At 40.9% G+C, this 22,128-nt stretch overlaps 1 protein-coding gene across 1 annotated transcript in view; it reads right to left on the bottom strand.

Annotated features, from left to right (window-relative positions):
• GLP1R (glucagon like peptide 1 receptor) overlaps nt 1-22,128 on the bottom strand; it is an 86,034-nt gene that overhangs the window by 9,851 nt on the left and 54,055 nt on the right. The window contains exons 5-10 of the mRNA XM_075749009.1: nt 19,692-19,798; nt 16,074-16,227; nt 14,416-14,575; nt 5,492-5,552; nt 1,292-1,361; nt 504-592 (exon numbers count right to left, since the gene is read on the bottom strand). Of these exons, the coding sequence (XP_075605124.1) occupies nt 504-592; nt 1,292-1,361; nt 5,492-5,552; nt 14,416-14,575; nt 16,074-16,227; nt 19,692-19,798 (641 nt within the window). The remainder of the gene's footprint in view (nt 1-503; nt 593-1,291; nt 1,362-5,491; nt 5,553-14,415; nt 14,576-16,073; nt 16,228-19,691; nt 19,799-22,128) is intronic.

The following is a 22,128-nucleotide window of genomic DNA, read 5'->3' as shown; positions in this document are numbered from 1 at the left end:
AGCACCTCCCTCCCCACTTCTCCCCCTCAGGAAGCTGTAGAGAGCAACGAGGTCACCCCTCAGCCTCCTTTTTTCTAAGCTAGACAAGCCCAAAGTCCTTAGTCGCTCCTCACAGGACATGCCTGCCAGCCCTTTCACCAGCTTTATTGCTCTCTGGACACATTCAAGGACCTTCACATCCAGTACTTGCATATGCTGCAAGTATTTAAAAAGATATGTGCTTAATTAATATTCATCCAGTATTATGGAAGACTGCAAAGTGACAAAACTCAGAGATCAAGCCTTCTGTTTATTTATAACACAGGTGTGACACCTGGCTTCACCAGGAGGCTTTTCTGGGGACTGTCTGTTCAAGCAGTTATACCAATGTGTGACACCACACCTGTACATTACTTAAGGCCTGTGATCTTTAACCATCTTTGTCAACCCACTTCTTTCATGTACCTCCTTGTCTTCTTCCATTTTGATGGGCACAAAAAGTGTCAGACCACCATATAACATACCTGCATTTTATGTCAGTTTTGCACATCAAATTAGCCTGCAGTTTGGAGATGATGATGCATATAACTCTGATAAAGATCAGGAAATTTACCTAGAGAAATGAAGGAAGGATTTATATCACGATCAAGAAACATATAAGTGTTCAAACAAGCCGGTTTGTGTATCCATGTGTAGGTCCCTGTGCATCCTACTACTCTGCAGCTGCAAAGTTTGCCATGGAACTCAACTCCTTGCTGAAGAGTTGTGCTCTTAATACATCCTCTGTGAATGTACAAATCGCCTTGAAAATGCAGGCGGTTCACTGAAGAAAGCAGGGGACCTTACTTACACCTCTGGGGCGCGAGACACGGTAAAGGTGTGGGCTGTCCCATCTGCCTTGTCTGGAGGTCTGAGACTGACACAGTATTGTGGCTGCAGAACGTGGCATTTCTTTGCAATGCCACACAATTTGTTGCTATTCTGTAGCCCTGGAATATTATATTCTGCCTCCCTGTGCTATCTGCCACAGCTTTCTGCACTCAGAGGAGTCAACTGGATTGCTGCGGCATGCTGCCACTACAACATGACAGCATGTGGCCAAATTAAACAAACAAAATGCTAGTCAGGAATTCCAGTGACAGAAACCGATTTTGTTTCATAAAATCACATTTCTGAATGAAAATGTCAATACCCTCAAAGGTTATTAGCCTTCGGACACGCTCAACAGCCATGTACACATCTGCTCTTTGTGCTAGATCATATCCTGTTCTCATGGAAATCTGCCAGCTCGCTGCATGTGTCTCATACTCACCCCAATGGCGATGAGAATGGGCAGTCTGATGATCAGCCAGTAATTCATGTTATAGTTTCTGGTCCAGCAACTAGGTAGATAGCAAAAAAAGGTGACAAGAAGAAAAAGTTTCAGTACATTACTAAAATCTCTTGCTTTTCATTCTGTCACAGCAATGCAGATAGAAAACAATACTGAGGACTAGATACCAGGAAAGCACATCATGCTGACATGGAAACGGATGCAGTTGCTTCTTAGAAACACTGAATGCTTTGTACTATTGCAGCTATCATAATCCAACTGGACATTACTCACAGGCCTTTCTTGCCCACTAATGGCTAGCTCTCCTCCACTATTTGCTATGAATTATCATCAGTTAATTGTAAAGATTTAATCCATTAAAACCAAGGTCAAATTTGTCATGTAGCTGAAAGAAAGGGGGCAATCTGAGTCAGACCTTTCCTGCGTGGTTCCTATCCTCCTCTTTCTGCATTATTTTTTATTACTCTTCAGTCTCCAATGTCAGGTCATCTTATTTTTTAACTGTCTCTTAGTTCTTTATCCCATCAGCTACCATCACTTTTCTCGTATCAATATTTAGATCAGTCATTTATTTTATTTTATTTTCAAAAGGACCTACTAATTTCAACCAGGAGAAAGCAATTAAGGCAGCAAACTCCAGTTCCTTCAGTGTGTATGTGCAGGTTTCAGGCCCAAAGGGAGTTTTAAAAGTTACAAGCAAGTAAAATCAAAGACAGAAACAATAGTTCCCAACTTTTGTTGGCCAGCTGAGCCCTCTGCCAAGTAAGTAATGTACTGCAGGCAATATAATACTTCATTCTCCCCGTAAGTCTCATTTTAGCTTTTTAAATTCCTGTGTCCTTCAGCAATATTGGAGATCACAAGAAAAGCGCTGCCCCAAAGCCACAGCTTGGGATCACTGGGTTGAAGTGAACTTTACACTGGAGAGTTTGTACATCTAGTTCTCTTATGTCCCACCCTGGCCACACAGCCAGCCACCCCGACTGTATGGTGGGCCACGTGTGTGCACAACGGCCCGAGTGTTGGGACAGTGTTCACGTGCCATTTCATTTGTTGCTGCAGTGACAGCATTCTTCATATTTCTATGAAATAACTTTATTAGCCTCCTGCCATATTGCTCAGCATTACTCCAAAGCAACAGTCATCAGTAAAGCCAGCAGGTTTCTGAGCTACACAGGCTGTGAAACATGCTATGAACCAGCACTACAGAAAACAGGTTCCTTCACAAAACAAGTTTCTCCATCTCCAGATGTCATCTGCCAAAACATATACATGCTCAATTTTCCTCAAGGTTTCTTAACAGGCCTATGAACTTCAGCCACAGGGTGATGTTGGTGGAGGAGTAAACCCTCCCCAACATTGTAACGGGACAATCAACTTGAGAGAAACTAGCAAACTGTGCAGCACGTGGTAGGGATCCAGGATCCGTGCTACGCTGCCACACCCACGTGTGCTCCCATAGCAGAGAGGAAAGTGAAGCAGCTTGGACATGGCAATTCCTTATTCTCTTGCAGGTATTGCAAGCCCGAAAAGGGCTCAGGATTTCATTTCTCCTTTCAATTTCAGTTTAATGCTTACAACAAGCATATCATTGCAACCAGCAGCTAGCTCCACAACCTACAATTCAATTGCATTTTAGATACTGGAGAAAAAAGGCGTACCTGTTGGGTACAGTCAGTGTACCTGAGCTGGAATCTGAGTAACAGAAGAACTTCTTAACTGGTCCACGTGACTGGGAGCCAGCTTCATGGAGCCTTTAAAATTAATTTTATTTGAACCCCTCAAGACTGGCGGGATAATAGGCATAGCTGGAAGTGGAGTTCCAATTTTCTGACTAGCTGCAGTGGAAGCAGAGGCAATTTTAAAATTTCCTGATAATGACGGAGGCTGAGAAATTATTCTTTATATTAGCTGTGCTATATTTCTGTGTGTATTAATTTGCTTTCTGTGGCACAGAGCAGTTTTAGCGGCTTTTAAATTTATGCGAGTATGTGCCATAAAAACACCATTACAGCCCAATTAAAGTCTCACAGCTATTAAAGTGTCCAGAAAATGTTCCAGGATTGCCACACTGATAAGTACACGAACAACTATTGTGTTAGGGATCTATCCCTGCGGTTTGCTCAGTACCACTCAGAAGATACTTTGCAACTAATAACCTCAGAGCTGTGAATGGAGAATCAGTCCAGTGAAACAAATGCTACTGGGAAGTTTCTGCCTTTGCTTACCAATGTGGTATTCTTTTTCTAAAAATGAAAACACTGAATTTTTACCTTGAAGAGGTACAGCTGAATGGCTCAATTTTTAAAAAAGATTGTAGGCTGGCTGTCTTGCTCCCATGATTAATTGCAGATAGAAACAAAGATGTGTAAGTATCAGCTCTTTAGGCACACTCTAATAACTAAGCAGCACAGCTTGTCTTTAATGTTATTTGTAATCCAAAGCCTTTTTCAATAGCTCGCTTTTTAGAATAGCGACTGCTTTCTAAAGGAGTTTACACTTGCACATGTAAGGAAAGGAGCAGCCAGTCTGCAAGTAAGTCTTGCAGGCTTCAGTCCTTCATTCAAATGGCTGAGTTCACAGGGCTGCCTCAAATTCCCAGCCCTGACCACATTTACTTCCAGTTATTCCTCACAGCCAGGGAAGTAGTTAAGTCACAAATGAAATTTACAGCCTGCTGCACATCCATGGTGACAGCGCTCTGGCAAACAGCATGAAAGATATCCCTGGCTGCTCCAGCAAATGCCCGCCCAAGGCACAGAAATCTTGCCTTTCAGAGAAGCTGCTGCATGTGGTTATTTATTGCTGTATTTTACAAATATTTATACAAGATTTAGAAAATTCAATAAGGTGCAAAATTGCCCCTTTTAAGGTCCGCTGAAGGCTGTGAGTGACAGTTTTCCTTAATAGAAAACATAAATCAGCTCTGAGCACCGCATAATGTAGGAGGCTCAGCATGAGCACTTTGAATACATTTTCTACATCAATGGGAAGATATGACCACGGAACGTCGCCTGTTCAGAGGCTGCATGTTCTCTGTACCTATTTTGATAACTTCAACAAAACTTGCAATACATCAGTATTGCCACAATCTTGCTACAGAATATTATCAAGTCAACCTTGAAAAGGAAAGTCAGAAAATCCTAGCATTGCTTAAGCCAGAAAAGGCAGCTTCGTCTGACCTGGTTCAGTACTATGAAAGACACTAAGAAAAGCCGGTTCTTAATACTCACAAACACCAGAAAAAAGTCTGGGGGTGGCTCTGACTACACTGACTTTTCACATTGCAGCATCTCTCCAGCAAGGATTGTGTTGGGGGTGGGAAGGACCCTCTACAAAAGTGCTGGCTGGGCTGTTTGGAAACTAAGAGAAAGACCCAATAAATAGTATATTTAGAATAAAAAGGAAATAGCATAAAATTATTTATTTCATCACAAAGAAAGCTACCCAAATATTTCCAGGCAGTCACTGTCACTAAGAAGAGGAAGCCACTTTCCTCCCTTTTGTTAAAACAAAACAAACAAGCCCACAAACAAACACAAACCCCAAAGACAACAAACTACAAGGCTATTTGGTACACAAAGCATATATAAAGGCTATTTTTCAGAACAGCCATTATGGTAAGAGTGGATGAAAAGTACTTTGTGTTTTGCAGCAGTCTTGTGCGTGGTATAGTTGACTTAGCAAGACTAACGTAAGCAGACAGAGAATGTGCCTTTATTTTAAGAAGTTCTAAATAATGGAAGCTTAAACAAGAACAGGCAATCACATCTCTGCTACTAGGTATAAACTAACCACTACAAATCACAGGCAGAAGGTTTTTGCCTTCCTCTGAAGCATAACTGTAAAGGCTACTGCCAAAGGCACGGTATCAGAAGTAGTCTTGGTTGGGTATGATGACTTCTAATGTTGATACTGTAAATACAGAAAAACAAAACATACCTTTCCTTGACCTGCAAAAGGACAGATTCATTCAGACATGCAGAAAATTCTGATCAGAAAGAAACATATGCTCCTTTCTGAAATGTTATGCAAGACCTTCAGACAAAACAGAAGCAATTATGTGAGGTTTCAGCACATTGCCAAAGCAAACCACACCAAACAGAAAGCAAACAACAACCTGCTGGTGCACACATACAGCACAAATGAGATAGCTAGAAAAATCAGAACTAAACCAACCCCTCATCTTCATAAAGGTACTTGACAGTTCCCCAGAGGATAACAAACAGCATTGGCACACCTGGGAAGAGAGGAGACAAGGTTGACACTGACATTAAGAGATAGGGAAAAGCAGAGAGAAGGACAAACCCCCCACATAATGATGAGCAACATGATTAACTGGTGGCAGGGTTGTAGCTCCTACCCAGTACAGATGGCTGTCAGTGGTGGGAGGAGGAATCTTAACCTGCAAGTAACTAATACATGTAACTCATTTTGCCTGGGCCCCCACCTAGCTCCCAGCAGGCATGAAAAATGAACAACAGACTATCACCCCCATACTTGGCATATGCCAGCTCTTCCATGGAAAGTTTCACAGAGGGGCCAAGGGACAGAAATGTCTGGAAGCTCTACTAGCCTCTACATTCACACTAGAGAGGCAGAGCGTGCTCTGACCTTCACTTTTGCATCCACACCTCTGCCTGTGGGTCAGCTACGCTGTATTCAGGCAGCACCAAGCTCAGGCTGTCTACTGGCATCGGGGCTGGAGGACACTCAGCCCCACGTACCCCTGATGGCAAAGGGGAGCGTGGACACACCACGTGTAGCAAGCGTGCTCAGGCCTCCCCTGCAGAGAAGTCCCAAGTTTGGGCTGGGGTAATGGTGTGGACTTGAGTGGCTGCAGCAAAGACAGCAAATGCATCTGGTCTTCAGAAGAAGCTTGGTCCTACGCTTACCTGACAGTGCACGTGCTACAGTTGGTCAGTTTACCCGCGGTGTAAAGGGAAAAGAGAAAAGCCAAATAAGCTGGCAGTCATTACTTGCTTTACAATGTCAAAGGCTCTCAAATTAAATTTCTTTCTTTTATGAAATGCTTAGGTCTTGAAAAATAATCTTAAACCAATACTCAGCACCAAGAATGCCAAAAAAAGCCCACTAGGAAGGAGAGCAGGTTGAGACTCAACAAGCAGGATGAGGAATTTCTGCCTAAGGATGGATCAAGATGGTCTAATTCCTCTGTGCACCTCCTTGGAGAGTGTCCGATGCCGTATGTACTTTGTATAGAAAGGGAAACATGTGCTTTGTTATTGCATTCTGAAGAACCAATACGGTAAGGGACCATAAGACTATCAATGTGGAGCAGTAAGCACTGCACAGGGAAAATACACAGCTCCTGACAGCAGAAGCCACAGGGAAATCAGTGATCTCTTGCAGTCTGAAAAATCTACAAGCAGTATCTGTAGCAGGTATTATCAGTAAAAACCTTCTCTCTTGTACTGTATTCTTTCTGTGCTATCAGAACAGCTAAGTACTACAGACATGAAAGACCAACTATTATCCTTAATCAGTTAAAAAAACCCAAGAGATAATTAAGAGCAGCGAGAAAAAAATACCAATAATTAGAATAGCAAAGATAATGAATTGAGTAGAGATTATTGCGGCAAGTGATTGAGCATGTTCCATGGATGTACCTGATATTAAGAGTACGCAATATTTTGGGACCAAAGTTACTGAGAACTCAGTGCTGCTTTGATAGTGGCATAAGAGATTAAGAACAGGCTCATTGTAAATCCCTTCCAAACACAAATGAGCCCTTGATACATAGGAACTAATTATAGTTTGAATTATTCCTTTCTTGACTTTGCTGAGAATTAAGACATCTTAATATAAAATTCACGGGATAAGGCATGAACACCGAGAGCACAAAGGCTGTCTATCAATGGAGGGAAACGATATATCGAGTGATAACAATAATGATTTGTGGGTATTTCCATCTTCTGGATACATCAGAAATATCTCCATATTTAATCGCATTACTTGACATTTGAATTGAGAATCTGTTATTAATAGTATATTTCAAAAGAGCCTAGCTAGAGAGAGGCTAGTATTATTGATCAGCATCAGCATCCTGCTATGCAAATACCATACAAATTAATAGGCAGCATGTACAAGGTGACTTGTTCAACATCCTATGCCCATTCCCACTTGTGATGCAGGCCCCTGGTGCCTTCGTGTTGCAACACCATCAGTCACGTTATTTTCCATGCTAGCAATACACATTTTAATCTGAGACACCAAGGTTTAGCAGTGCAATACATACATGTAAGCTTTGAACATCAACGTGAATTCTACATGGATACCATCTGACATCTACCAAATTCAAAGTCTTGTCCTAAGAAATGGGTGGCTCTGAGTGTGTCTGGGACACACTCTCAGCTGATGGGAATGCATCCAGTTTTCCAAAGCCCTAGTCAAGATCTAAAGAGGAAACTGCCCCAAGAACATTCCCTAATCCACCTCAAGTCTGTAGAAGTCATTCACAACAGCAAAAGAGTTAGTCTGCAGCATCTCTGCAATAATTGTAGTTTGCAAGAATTACTGAGGCTCTCTATAGATTAATTTACAAACTCAATACCGAATTCACCTGCACTAACTGGCACAAATACAAATATTATTCTGGTTACTTCACTCAGTCAAGAGAATTTGGCTGGCTTGAGCAAGCAAACTGCATACAGCTCCTTTAATAAACTCTACAGATGACTACCATTCATTAATGGAATCAGCATTGTATTCCACTCCCGGGCTCCCAACATGCAGCTCTTAGAGCATTTGAGTTTCAGTCCTACACCTCTTTCTCTTGCTGCTGCTATTCAAAGAATATCAGATATCTGAGAAAAAAACATGCCCATTTATAGGATGCACTTATTTAAGATACAGACTGAACTCTTTGTGATTTTGCTTTTTGTCACACAGAAAGCTCCAAGATTGATCTTTTCCCAGATTAACTGACCACAGAAAGGTTTCTGAATTCTGGAAATGGTAAGTCTACTTTTGCCTGTACTGCATCACTGCTGAAGATGCCAGAAACTGCAACAGCCTGCTCAGAACAACCTCTGCCATGTTAATTCTCACAGGCTGATAACTGACCAAAAATCTTTGAACACTACATGGCGATTATGAAATCTGTCAAGTGTACTAGGAAATAAGCATGCTGATAGCTCAGCTAATAAAGTTCAATTTCAAATGGCAGGGGACAGGGCATGTGAATTATAGGCTATGATAATATAATTCTAGATAAGAAAGTAATGGAGCTGCCAAATCAACATCTTATGACCCCACTGCATAAATAAGCAGCACAACCTACTTATTTTCATTCTACCTTACATATTCTACATGTGGACAGGTGTCTGCATAGTAAGAAGAAAAAAAAAAGTTGGAAAACCAGGCATTATCCAGAATGATAATAGGATGGGGTAGGTAAGAAAAGAAAGCTGTGAGAAATTCTGCACAGGAACCACCATTTGGTTGACATTTTCACAATGCTCCACTGTCCCTAATGAGCAGAGAGGAGCAATTTGTGTTGTTGCTAATGGAAGCTACCACGTCCTGGTAACAGCATGTAGAAATCAGTCTCTCCATTTAATGGGTCTGAGATATTTTGGTGACAGAACAGAAAAGCTCAGGGCTGTTCTGGAGTCCCACTAAGTGGCAGTTACCATGAAAGGTATCACCAGGTGGTGCTAATTCCATACCGCCTTTCCTTCTTTCCCTTATCTGTGCAAGTTTTCATTCTTACTGACACACGATTATTTCCAGCTTTGCATTGTATGTACAGGCAATTTCAGGGGAGAAAGATGTATGAGGAGCAAGAGAGGCTCCCCTCATCCTCACATGCTGATTATTCTTCCTGAAATAAATTGATCTCTGTAGGACCAGAGCACTGCCATCCTGCTGAGACCCTTAAATAAGGGCATATTCTGAATACAGCATTTTAGGACTGATGAGTTTGTGTATAAGCTCATATTTCAGATGTAACCTGGCATCACTGTTTTCCACGTGGTGAGTAGTTCAACCTCCAAGACAATCATGCACACAAACCAGAAGGACGTTACTGCTGTCAGAACAACTCCGATCCTCCTCTTTCCCTCAGAAACCATCCGGGACAGTCTGACTTGATCAACTGCTTGTCATATGAATCCAAAAGCATGTGATGAGGAACTGAAAGAAGTGATAAATAAATAAGACTAGATGTAGAAAGAGCAAGACCATTGAAGACGTGGGAAAAGATGAAATATTTTTCTGTCTAAAAAAGGAAAAGCATGAAAGAATTGAATACAGAAGACAACGAGTAAAGAGAATTAAGGGAAACTCCTGACAGACGTGTTTCCTACCAGCATCAGTCTTAATACAAAACCAATTTTCACATCCTTGTCCAAAACAGTTTTCATTTGAAAACAGATAAGAAATGGTTAGCGCAATGAATTCATCCTATTGCTACACTGAGTTCACACTGGGCTTCAGAAGGAAGGTTTCTTACCAGCTCTGTTCCAGTCAGATCTTCCTGGCAATCAGGATGGAGATTTTTGAGACCCTAGCTGGGCTTCCTGCCTTTAATAGCTTATTCCCTCAAAGTTTCTTCCTTAGAGCAAGTTTGGATTGCCAAGGGTTGGAAGAAGGGGAATTTTTTTTTTTTTTATGGCAGTTTCCCTGCTGCAAGTGCAGCTGGGTGTAAAATTGCCATAGAAGCTCAGATAATGTTTAGCTTTTTATTAACGTTTTCTTCTTAGCCTTTAGTGCTGAAAATTGTCTCCTCCTGTCATTCTTCCCCCCTGGATGTCACACACAGTCACTGTGGGATGTTGCTGCTGTTTCCCCATTCCTCTTTCCTCCCCTCTTCTGAATGCCAACAGGTCCCTCTTCCACTAAAAGCTGCTGAAAGATGCTGTCGTGGTTTTACCCCAGCCGGCAGCTGAGTACCACGCAGCCGCTCGTTCACTCCCCCCCGTCGGGATGGGGAAGAGAATCGGAAGAGTTAAAGTGAGAAAACTCGTGGGTTGAGATAAAGACAGTTTAATAGGTAAAGCAAAAGCCGCGTGCACAAGCAAAGCAAAGCAAGGAATTCATTCACCACTTCCCATGGGCAGGCAGGTGTTCAGCCATCCCCAGGAAAGCAGGGCTCTATCACGCGTAACGGTTACTTGGGAAGACAAACGCCATTGCTCCGAACGCCGCCGCCCCCCCCCCTCCTCTTCCTCCAAGCTCCTTATAAACTGAGCATGACGTCATATAGTATGGAATACCCCTTTGGTCAGTTTGGGTCACCTGTCCTGTCTGTGTCTCCTCCCAACTCCTTGTCCACCCCCAGCCATCCCGCTGGCAGGGCAGTGCAAGAAGCAGAAAAGGCCTTGGCCTCGTGTAAACACTGCTCAACAATAAGTCCATAGAACAAAAACATCTCTATATTATCAATGCTGTCTCCACCACAAATCCAAAACGTATCCCCACACTAGCTACTATGAAGAAAAATCAATCCTCTCAGCTGAAACCAGGACAGATGCATACAGCAGCGTTACAATATAAACTGCTCTTCTCCGGAGACTACTTTGTACAGCACTGACACAGCTGTTTGAAGTCACTGTCAAGCTCAGTAACTCTTCACTTGGGCTCAGACACAATGAACAGCGAGTTGGTGTCCCAACACCAGCAACGGCTTTTTTTTTTTTCTGCGAGTGATAATGACTATCTGAATCAACATCCTGTTGAGCTGCTGTTGTGCTGACCTCCAGACTGAAGGGAACAACTCATCTACTTGCTCTGCCATCAGCTTATTAAGAATTTTGTCTGTTGATGCTGTTAGTGCTTCTGCTTTTTTTCTTTTTCCCCCCATCAGCTTTGAAAACGGCATAAACCATTGTTTTTGCAGTAAGAGATGTGGAAGTCGGGGTTGACACAAATGTGTGAAAGTCTGCTTTTACAAAGAAAAAGAAGACATAAGCAAGACATTTTACACATTAAATGAAAGAAGAAAAGTTTAAAACTGCCATCTCAAAGCCTAATATGGTGTGAAATCTCAGCAAGGAAGGAGCCATTACAGGAATACAGTTACCTCACAATCAGTCAGGAAAGTTTATAGAATCCTAGCAATATACCTCATGTCGATATAAATGACTACTAATTTGTAAGACTACATGAGTTCCCTTAGGTCTATTAAGATTTTACAACTCCTCTAGCTTTTGCAAAGTACAATAAAATGAGATAAACAGATTTTTCCCCTTATAAAATGCTTCAACAACAAAGAATAATTACTCATTTGAACTGATAATATACGGAGTACCATCCAAATACATTAAGAACTGACCTGAAATTATAGAAAAAATATATTTGAGAAAAATTTACTATTTTTTCTTTACACTCCTCACTGTCTGCTTCGCTGCTTTTAGGAAGACTCAGACCAGGTATGGTATCTTTTACATGTTTCTATTTGAAAAGCAGATTTACCCTTTCCATGTTTTGAACTGAAATGATCATGTTAGACATAAAATGGAAAAAATACTTTTTTTTTATTTACACAATTACATGGACTTTGTCCCCTGTTATAACAAAATATAGCATTACGTAATATAGCAGTTTAAAAGCTTGAAGAGAAATAGCTATTGGGGCATTTCTACCTATTTGCAAGCTGGCTCTTACATTACAGTTTTGCTTGGGATAATCTGAAAAAATAATTTGCTCTAGTTTCTTGTTTGTTCTGAGACTTGTTGTTCCTCAAAAGAGGTACAACAGGGCAAACATCATGACCAAGACTATGTGTGAACACTCAGGAGGACAAAAACCTTGAGGATAACACACAATTTTATTCATATGTACATTTTAGAGAAGTACAAGCACAAACATATGTGATCGCATAGGGGATTGCAGAAGCTATTCAGACAGCAAAAGCAGTACCATATGGTCTGTGAGTGATCACAAAGTTTAGTTATAATTAGAAGAAATAACATGAAATGACTAACACCCACTAGGTTTGTGAACAATGCATATAAGAAATTTCAAAACATAAATATTCATCAAATGATGAGTAATGAACAAGTTAAATTATCCTGTAAGAGGACAATTCATTAACAGAACAAAAGGGTGAGGGTAGCAAATCAGCTCTGACAATCAAACAGATATTTATTTTTTGATCCAGCTTTATTTTTACAGTTGATAAACTATTTCAAAAAGAGTACTCTCTCAGCTCAAACAGGAACCTACTGCTTCTCTGAAGTCTTGGCATTATGCTGAGGCTATCATGCTGCTCAAAAAAAAAAAAAAAAATCTTCGGAGCATTGCATACAGCAGAAAGGCACCTGGTGAGGGAGCTGAGCATCCAAAAAATGGAATCACCAAAGAAGTAGCAAGAAAGAGTGGAAAAAATCTTCATCTCTTTCCACTTGTTAGAGACGAAACTGTTATCTGATATAACTAATCTGGGAGTACTGAAATAGCAGATGCTTCTACATTTGAAGATGGAGATTCACTGGCAAGGTTTGCACATGCAGCCATGGCTAGAATAGCAAGAAACTGTACAGATGATAAGGATAGAGTGGCACAGGCAGAATTTTTCTAGGAAGCTTAGATGAAACCCGTATATCCAGTGCCAAGTTCTGGCACTGCCACAAATTCATCCAGAAATTCAACATACAGCAGCAAAACTTCCATTGTAAAGCAAGAACAAAAACAAAATAGCATCTTCTGTTTCTGCCTTCTGTTTTTACAAGAGACAAACTGTAACTAGAAGTGATTCAGATCAAAATCATCCTGTCCCTTACTTATAAAACAACACAATACCCTCAGGATTTGGCTAGATATAATTTTGCTCTGATTTCTTTTCCATTTCCTCTCTTGACCTCAGTAAGTGCTTCAGGATAGCTTCCCCCATCCTTTCTTTTTATTTTTTATTGAGGGTATGGCTATTCATAAAATATGATTAAAATATACATAGTTCAAATGTTATACAAGATACTGTTGCTTTTGCTGCATGTCCTATGTAAAACAATAATGGAAGATATAGAACTTTCTAACTAAAACTTTCCAGGAGGAAACTATTACTTGCATTTATTTATTCCCATCAATATGCCGCAAAGCCTTTGCTCCTGATATATTACTTTTCAGTAGAACTGGGTAATTCACAGTAAGCCATTTATATGCATTTTACCAGTGAACTAATTTGCTAGAATATTGACAGTTGGGTAACCCACAGAGAGAGAAGGACAGTCAAAGCTTTCGAAATGTTCAAACTAGTACCTGTGAAAGTACTTGCACTATTTACTTGGATTTACTTTCAGCTTTCCAAAAGTCACGCAATTTCCACCAAGAGGGGAAAAGTGAGATGAGGAAGGGAGAGAACACAATAAAAGCCCACAAGAGATCATTCAAAAAATAGGATTAATCCTGAACAGCAATATATTTTTAGGCTAACCGGACAGTGAAAGAATCAAAGCTTTAACACTTCTACAGAAAGCAACTCTGGCTCAAACAACTGATTTCAAGTCATCACGGTCCTTAATCTCAAGCACACACATGCCCATGGCACGTGCACCCTGACTACTCTTTTGCCTAACAATCATTACTTGACCTACTCTGCCCCCATAACCAGCCTGATGACTCTCTGCTAGCAGCCCCCTGTTCATCAGCCCCTTTGCACCCCCCTAGCTCATGCTGCCACGATTTCTCTGCTGTTATCTTTGACCAGATACAAAGTGTCATCACTATTTTGTGCCACAAGTAGTTAACACATCTTTGAACTCAATGGGAAACTATCAGGAGATGAAGCAGGGCAATCCAGGAAAGTCCACGCTCATCTGGAATCACCCACATGTCTTTTGTATTGGGAAGCTGGTGTCTTGCAGGAAAAGTACCATGTGCCTGCCACTGGCTTGGGGAGTTTCTGCGGTGCCGCACAGCCCCTGCATTATGAACCCACAGCCTCTACGCTGCAAGCATCCAGGAGCTGTGCTGGCCCAGCACCCTCCAGCTCAAACAAGGTAAGGGATCAGGAACAAAAAAAGAAAGTGAGAGTGCAGGACTTGAACTGGGCAGCACTACAATACACACAATGGTTTTTTGTATTATACCATCTGCCGGTGCAGGCAGCCACAGGTGGTCATAAGGAAAGATCAACTTACCCCAGCCAATGCAGAGATAAAGTCGAAAAATTCTCTGCTCAGAAAAGACTGAAAGTACCAGCAGTGTGTACAGGTACATGCCTTCCACCAGCAACCAGTAGTAATTTGCAGCCACACAATACTGCATCATCACAAAGACCAAGCGGCAGCTGAGTGATTCCTGTGATGGAAGAAAGCACAGCCCAAATGAATGCAACAGAGGCTGAGAATAAAGAATACTAACCCAAAAGACTGGTTCTTTCTCCTACTTTTTCTTGCTCCTTAAAACAATGCTTCTTGCTAAATTAATCACATTCGAGTACTGACGGGACAGAAGCCAGTAATAGGCGATATACACAGCAGGTAGATCCTTTCAACAACATTCCTCCTTTAAAAAAAATTTAAAATTACACGTTCTGCATTTTCCCCTCAATAAGCAATGGATTATATTTTGAAAAGCACAAAACAAAGATGAAAAGAGCAAGTAAAAGGTACTGTATCAACTGCAGTCAGTGAATCTTTTCACTTCCCCAGATACTCTATTCTGCAGCTGAGAATTTCTCTATTAAAGCGCAAATACTGGATGCCAGAACGTTGACTGTTTTCCAAAGGAAAAGATCTTTGATAGAATAGCGATATTGCCTAATGCATTACATTTAAGTGCAAAATCTTTCTTTGCTGGCAAATTACAGAGTGAAAGCATAAAGCCTAGGGTTTTTTGAAAGGAGGGAATGACTGACAATCCAATGCAAACATTTCAAAACCATTTAAGATATGTATTACAATATTATTTTCTGCCAACTGATACATTGCAGATGAGAAGAAATCAACTGTCATATGAGACTCATTATGTGGTATTTGTGCTTAAGCCTTTGGCAGAGTGTCAGAAAAGGGTGGGTACTAAGCATGCATCAGAAGAGATACCCTTTACGACCCCAACCCTGTATTGCAGCAGCAAATGCTGTACACCCATGTTCTAGAATCATTAAAAGCGATACAAATAATGAAAACTCCTTTCTTTGAAGATTCAAGTGCATTTTGTGTTCCAAATCTGAAGGGGGAAAGGCATGCTTTCATCACATTCACAAAAGCGTTGTATATCCTCTCCCTTTGATTAGAAGTACTTAATTAGCCTGTTCCTCCAAAGCTTTTCTAACTGTTTTCAAATTTGCATTTTAATCAGATGCTTCCTTTTTTTTTACATCATTAACAGATTATAAAGATCTCCAAGAACAACCAACTAATTTGGTCATTATGCAAGATGGACAGTCCTATCACAAAAGGTGCTGGATTAGGGAAATGAATGCCCTCTTGTCACTGCTAGAAGAAATGAACCTGCAGCATAGGAAGAAGATATGGGCATTTGTGTGTGTGTATATATATATATGTATCTCTCTCTCTCATAAATCCACCACTTCATGTTTCCTCTGTCTAATAGGGGCAAACTTCCCACAGGCAGAGCAACATGCCATGCCATCAACTTACTTGTCTGCACCAAGCCCGGGGTGGCACAACCACAGCCGCATATGTTGTCCTACAACTTTCAGAGAAATTCCGTGGACTGAAGAACTGCATTTTGTACAACCCTCATTGTACAAAATGAAATTACCTGCTGTCATGCAGACACACCACAGTGATGACTCCAGTATCCCGAGAACCACCACAGTGTCTGCTCCTACCTGGAAGGAGATAAGTCCTTCCCACTGGTGCTCTTGCGTGGCTGTGCTGTACATCCACTTGACCACTGAGTCTTTAATGAAGACAGATATAGCCCGGAGGATAAAAGAGGTGAAGAGGTTCAGGTGGATATAATTCCTCGTGCAATGCAGATGTCTGTAAAAGGAAGAACCAGTTGTGATCCACTACGTATGTAAAAGCAGCAACATCACAGGTAGGACTGAGGGAGGGAACAGTGAGCCCTGTTGGAAATCAGGGGGTACCAGAGGAAATCCTAGAACTTGAGAATGGTTGTAGAGATTTCAAACTGTCTTTGGGAAGAAATCACTATCAAGGAAAAGACATTCAAAACTTCAGCCTTAAGTGTGAACATTTGGGAGAAGGAAGGAGGTCAGTGTGTAAGGAAAAAAAATATTTTAAAAGTTTAAAAAGTGTAAAAATAAAAGTAATTTTCAGGAGACATTTCTGAAAGGACTAAAAAAGTCAAGTTTCACATTATGCTGAAATAAATCTCTTTGAATTGACCCCAATGTCACTGCACAGGTTTACCTGGGCAAGGCTCAGGAACCAGTGTGCAGTACAGCTTCTGGCTGTGCTCAAGCCCACAATGAAAAAAACATCCACCTGTAAATTACTGCTTTGACAGCAAGAGAAAAATCAATATTCAACTTGCCTCCTGAGGGCATTGTAAATACTTTCTGTAGAACTAAATGGAACAGAATTTTTACCTCTGCATTCAGAATTGAAAACCAACAAAAGAAAAAAATCCTCTTGAATTTCAGCAGCCAGCTGCAAAGACAATAAAATTGCTACTTGTCAAGAAAAGAGCATGTTAAGGGATAACAAAAGAAACTGCAGTCATGTAAATGGCATCCAGTTGCCGAGTGCAGCCAATGTTTTACCAGCCTCATCCACAAACTTTTTTCTTCCAGCACTGCAAGAGTATGCACTTTGCTTCAAAGGAAGTTATACTGGGTACGATTCTTTTTTGATGCTAAAAGATACAGGTAACATATGATAAACAGCAATTGTTCCAGCAAATTTATGCTTTAAATGTCTATTTTTACTGCTCTATAAATTTTGGTAGAAAAATAGACTTGGTCTGAAAGTTATCGGCTTTGCACTCAAGAGGAAGAGCTTTTTCTCATAGGTCAAATAGAATGTTTTGCATCACTTCTAAGTCAGTTTATTTCAAAACTTACTTATGATTAATATTTATTTTCCTTTAACTCAAAAATTATTTGTTGCTACCCTTCAGAACTGCTACACATTGAAATCTGATTGAAAAAATTATGTAAATTAGCCAATTGAAGAAAATAGGTTGCAAGCAGTTACTGAGTATTTCTGCTGCAGGCAATGCAAGTTATTCAAATTGTTTCAGTCATGAAGTTATGGGCCTAATTCAGCTTCCATCACTGAAATTAGAGACTTTTCTTCCATTTCTTTCAGAGGATGCAAAATTGGACACTAGAGATATATTGTTTCCTCTATTGTATCATTATTAAAAACCAGTTATTCTACAGTCTAAGAACTTAAAAAGGCATTCCTATTACAAAAGTGGAGAATATCAGCATTTTAGTGCCATTGAAATAAATTTCAGTCCCCATTTGTTGAGGTTGCACAGCTACTGGGGAGAGGCCACGAGCAGAGGTTCCAGTCAAAATCCAGCAACTGCAGTCCACATAGGGGTAGGTCTCATTATTTATGAGATCCAGGACCAAGTTTGTCTCCAGATAGATAGTTTAGACAGGAAAGCACAAAATGGTTTGATGACATAGTTTTAACAAGGTTCTCAGCCCCTTTAACATCTCTGAAACCTCATTTTCAAAACAGAAGCACACACTCGTGTATACTTCTCCAGTTCCTGCTTCACAGCTAAGGGGGGGGGGGGGGGGGAAGCTAAAACATCTCTCCACAAAAGTCAAGGCATCAAAGTTCCCTCTCTCCTACCAATCCTCGGTGACAAACTTGCTCTTTCTTCCCTACCAAAAATATGCGCATCCTTCCTTCCTTCAAAAAGAATATGGTTGTGCTCTGTGACCTTTACATTTGGGCTGCTAAGATTACTCAAAAAGTGTCATTGATGGGTGAAACAAGGAGAAAGCACTTATCCTGGGAGACATTTGGAGACTTCAAGACCATCTGGTGTTTTGTCAGATGAGTCTCAAAGTTGCACAGGTACAACACGTACAAATCAATTATCACATGGCATTCACAGAAGGTGAGCACGTCTCTGCATTTCTGTAGTCATTTTAAATCTTCTAGCCTTTGCTTCTCCACTGGTAGGAGGAGTGCTAATACAATGCTAAAAGGTGTGGTACAATATTAGAAGGCTTAGGTCATTTTAGTTTTGGAAATTAGAAGCTAAAAGGCATGACTGATCTTTCTAAACATGTAAGGAGTATAAATGGTTAGGAGGGAGGAAAGGAGAGGGACTGGCTTGCTAACAGAGAGCACTGGCTCCAGAGCAAATCATTATTAACTGGCAATGATAATTCTTTAGTCAGGGAAGAAAGCCTCTTAAGGATCAGAGCACCGAAGGTACCTGACCTGATTTCAAATAAGAGTACCAGGAGATGGAAAACTATACTTTAGGAGGCAGCCTCATCGCCGTGTAAGAAGGATGATGGGACCTGGCTATCTACAGCAGCAAAGAGCAGGACTTAATGGCAGAGGGACTTCTTTCCCACAACAGAGCAGGATCACATCTTTGCATTTTCTAAATACCAGTCTCCTGTGCTCAGCATCCCCAAACTGCAGCAAAGCCTGGCTGGAATCAAGACACATCTTGCATTTACAGAGCGGGGGGGCGGGAGAGATATCTCTATTGAAGACTAAAGTGGGGTTTTTTGTGGTTGTTGTGTTGGGTTTGGGTTTTTGTTGCATTTTGTTTTTTAATCAAACCTCCATAGTGTAGCATTGGCACGTGCAACCATTTAGTCTCTTAATTTTGATGCACTCCACGTAATTTGTTGGTGCATACATGGATGAACCCAGTATGCCAATCTGACCAGGTGACAGCAATTTATTTCACGGAAACTTTTCAAGATCCAAAATTAATTTCTCTTCCATATTGCAAAAGAGATAAGATTTTCTGAAAGTTCTCCAAAAAGAAATTGCATCAAAAATCCATTTCTGCATCAAAATATACCCTGTATGTGAGGGCTGGGAAATAAGCCAGACAGAGCTTTATGCTCCGTGTAATTCCAAGCAAGTCAAGATGAAAAATTGTGTCCTAAATGTCCTCTCTCACCCCAGACTAGTGCCCCACCTGCAAGGTGACAACATGAGGGAATGTTGGAACCTCTCTCTTTTCCCATCTTTTCCAGTAGATTTTTCATTGAAAAAAAATACATGGCAACAAAATATCTCAACTGATAAAAAGCATCTGTTCCACACAGTCATACTGGTAACACTGCAAAAGTTTAGGAATTTTACTTGCATTTTGAGAAGGAATGATTGTAGAAAGGAACACAGAAATGACATAAGATAGAGAAATAATGAGGTGACAGAAAAAGGGGGGCAGGGGGAGAAATCATATGTTTCTGTCAAAGTCTGATACTAACATATAGAAAAACATAACACTTTTTCTCCACTCTTTTCAGAGCTTTGCCAGTTACCTGAATCCGAGAAGAATGGCAGTTGCTATTACAAGGGCAGAGAAGGAAAGAGCATATCCAATGGTGTATATGATGGACAAATTCAGGAGCTGTTCCTCTGGTGCATCCTGACAGCATATAAAGGAAAAAAAAAATTAAAAAAAAAAGAGGGAGGGGGAAAGAGACAGCTCATGGGCTTCAGTTCTTTTCTCCCAGCTGCTTTCTAACTTTTCTTAATGATAACCAGAAGTCATTCTCCTACTTTCAAGTTTAAATGCACGTATCAAATCAGTTTTCTGCTTTTTGTATGTTCTAAAGAAATAAAAATTTAATCTTAATTCCCCAGCTGCTCCCAGGTGTTCACTCAAACAGTTGGGTTTTGCAGACAGGCTAGAAAATAGATAATGGGACATCATTTCATAATAAAGCTGGAGAAGCATGAATTACCGCACAAGCAAGTCTTAAACAGATGGCAGGAAGCACAGACACAACTCAAAAAAATGGCAAAGCTGATGCTTTTGGGCTTGAACACTTAAAGTAAGTCTCCTTACTGCTGTAATGAGGGGGGTCCTTTGGCTACATCTATACTTAGAAAAAAAAAAACCAAACCAGGTCCCATTTGTTGACTCTGAGGCAAAGCATGCCTTGCATTCATATAACTAAACTCTTTTCTGCCCCCAAATAGTCTTTCTCCTGCCTCAACTAGGCAACCTCCTGGTAGGGAACCATAGCCCAACACCATCTCATGACCTAGGTGTTACAGGAGGTGCCTGGGAGGGAAGAAGCAAGCTGACGTGGGCCAGAGCGGCAGGGATGCTTGCACCCCCCTGCCAGTCCTGGGCTGTGGCTCTCTTCAGGTTCACTGTAAGAGACATGACCACTGAGAGCCTTGCTTGAAAGCGCTGATCAGTGTCTTCAGGAGAAGGGAAGTATTTGAAAAGCTACAGGCAACACAGGCTTATTGCTCAGGCTCTGAGGCACATTCATATTAATTATTCTGGTTCATTTCTAAGCACATGTCTTTGTCTAAATAGACTCAGGCATTTTACTTCCCTTCTTCAAGCTGCTAATTCCGCAATTAACTCCCAAGACCTGTGCTGTACAAAAGAATATATTCCTTGTACTTCAGAAATAAGTACAGCTATTCAGATGTACTTTGCACAGCCAGGAGGATTTAAGGTGAACATACATGCTGTTCTTCAGGGATTTGCTAGGTTAATGTTTTAAAAGGAATGATATGAGAGCTACCTTATGAAGAGAAAAGAAAAATCTCTTTGGTATCAAAGCTCAGGCAAACTATTGAGACCTGAACCTAAATACCTACACAGACCAAAACCACACATCGCACGCTTAAACAATGTTATTTTATAAGGATTCACTCACAAATGTTTGGATCTTTTTTTAGCAACAGTCATAACACAATGCACAGCAAACTTATCAAAACAACCTCTTGTTCTCATGTACAAGATACGTAAAACAAAGTAGGTTATAGGGGGGTCTATATACATTAGCTGAAAAACCAAACACAGTTGTTCACATTTCAAGGGGTGACACCACGTACGCAAAGTTTCAGAATCCAGATCAGCTTAGGGAAACTTGGAGGCAGGTGCCAAATGACCAAGTATGACCCTTAGGTATATCTCTCCTTGGCATGTCTCAACACAGCTCTAGAAGAAACCATAATGGCAAACAAGGAAGAGTCAAACAACCAGGCTTACACTTTGCATTAAGATAACATGCTCTGCTGGGATATGGCAGAACATGGAAGGGACAAGGAATAAGGCTGAAAATTAAAGAAAAAAGTTTTTTAATTCCCCAAATATGTTAAATTTATCTGTTTTCCCGTCTCCTCCTAGTCTGCAGCCATTTATTCCTTCTGAAGAATAAGGCAGTAAGCAATGGGAATACCAGAGGACACAGATCCTGCAGCACTTGGGACCTTCGTATACTTGGACTGCTTTGGCTAGGTACGTACTAGTTCCCTGTACCCTGGGACAGAGAGAGTGCACTCAATTTATGTGAGGAAAAGCATCTCCCTTGGAGGCTCACAGCAGTAACGGTATCACGTGTCATGGGAATGCACACGGTGCGCTAGCTGACGCCAATGGCTGACAAAAATCCCTTGCAAATCTCTATGGTCTCCTTCATATGATGCCAGGTGTCTCAGCTCCCTGCAGAGTATAAAGCACTAGGGCAATAAAATAACACTGACAAGCCTAATTCCATCGCCCACGACAAATTAAGGTAAAAAGACAAAAAAAAATAAAAATACCCCAAACCAACAAAACACAGGGACTGCCCCTTGCCCAAAGGTGAAAAGCAAATATCCTTCAGTTCAGTTCATCTTAATCACCTTAATAGCTGCTAACTAGACAAAGAGAACAAACGGTCACTTTTTTTGTAGCGATGTGCCAATCAAAGACAAGGCAAAGGAATAACATTAGGTCACTTCTCTGGT

This window comes from Balearica regulorum, chromosome 3 (assembly GCF_011004875.1).
Source record: "Balearica regulorum gibbericeps isolate bBalReg1 chromosome 3, bBalReg1.pri, whole genome shotgun sequence".
Lineage (NCBI taxonomy): Eukaryota > Metazoa > Chordata > Aves > Gruiformes > Gruidae > Balearica > Balearica regulorum.
This window is presented reverse-complemented; position numbering and strand designations above follow the sequence as displayed.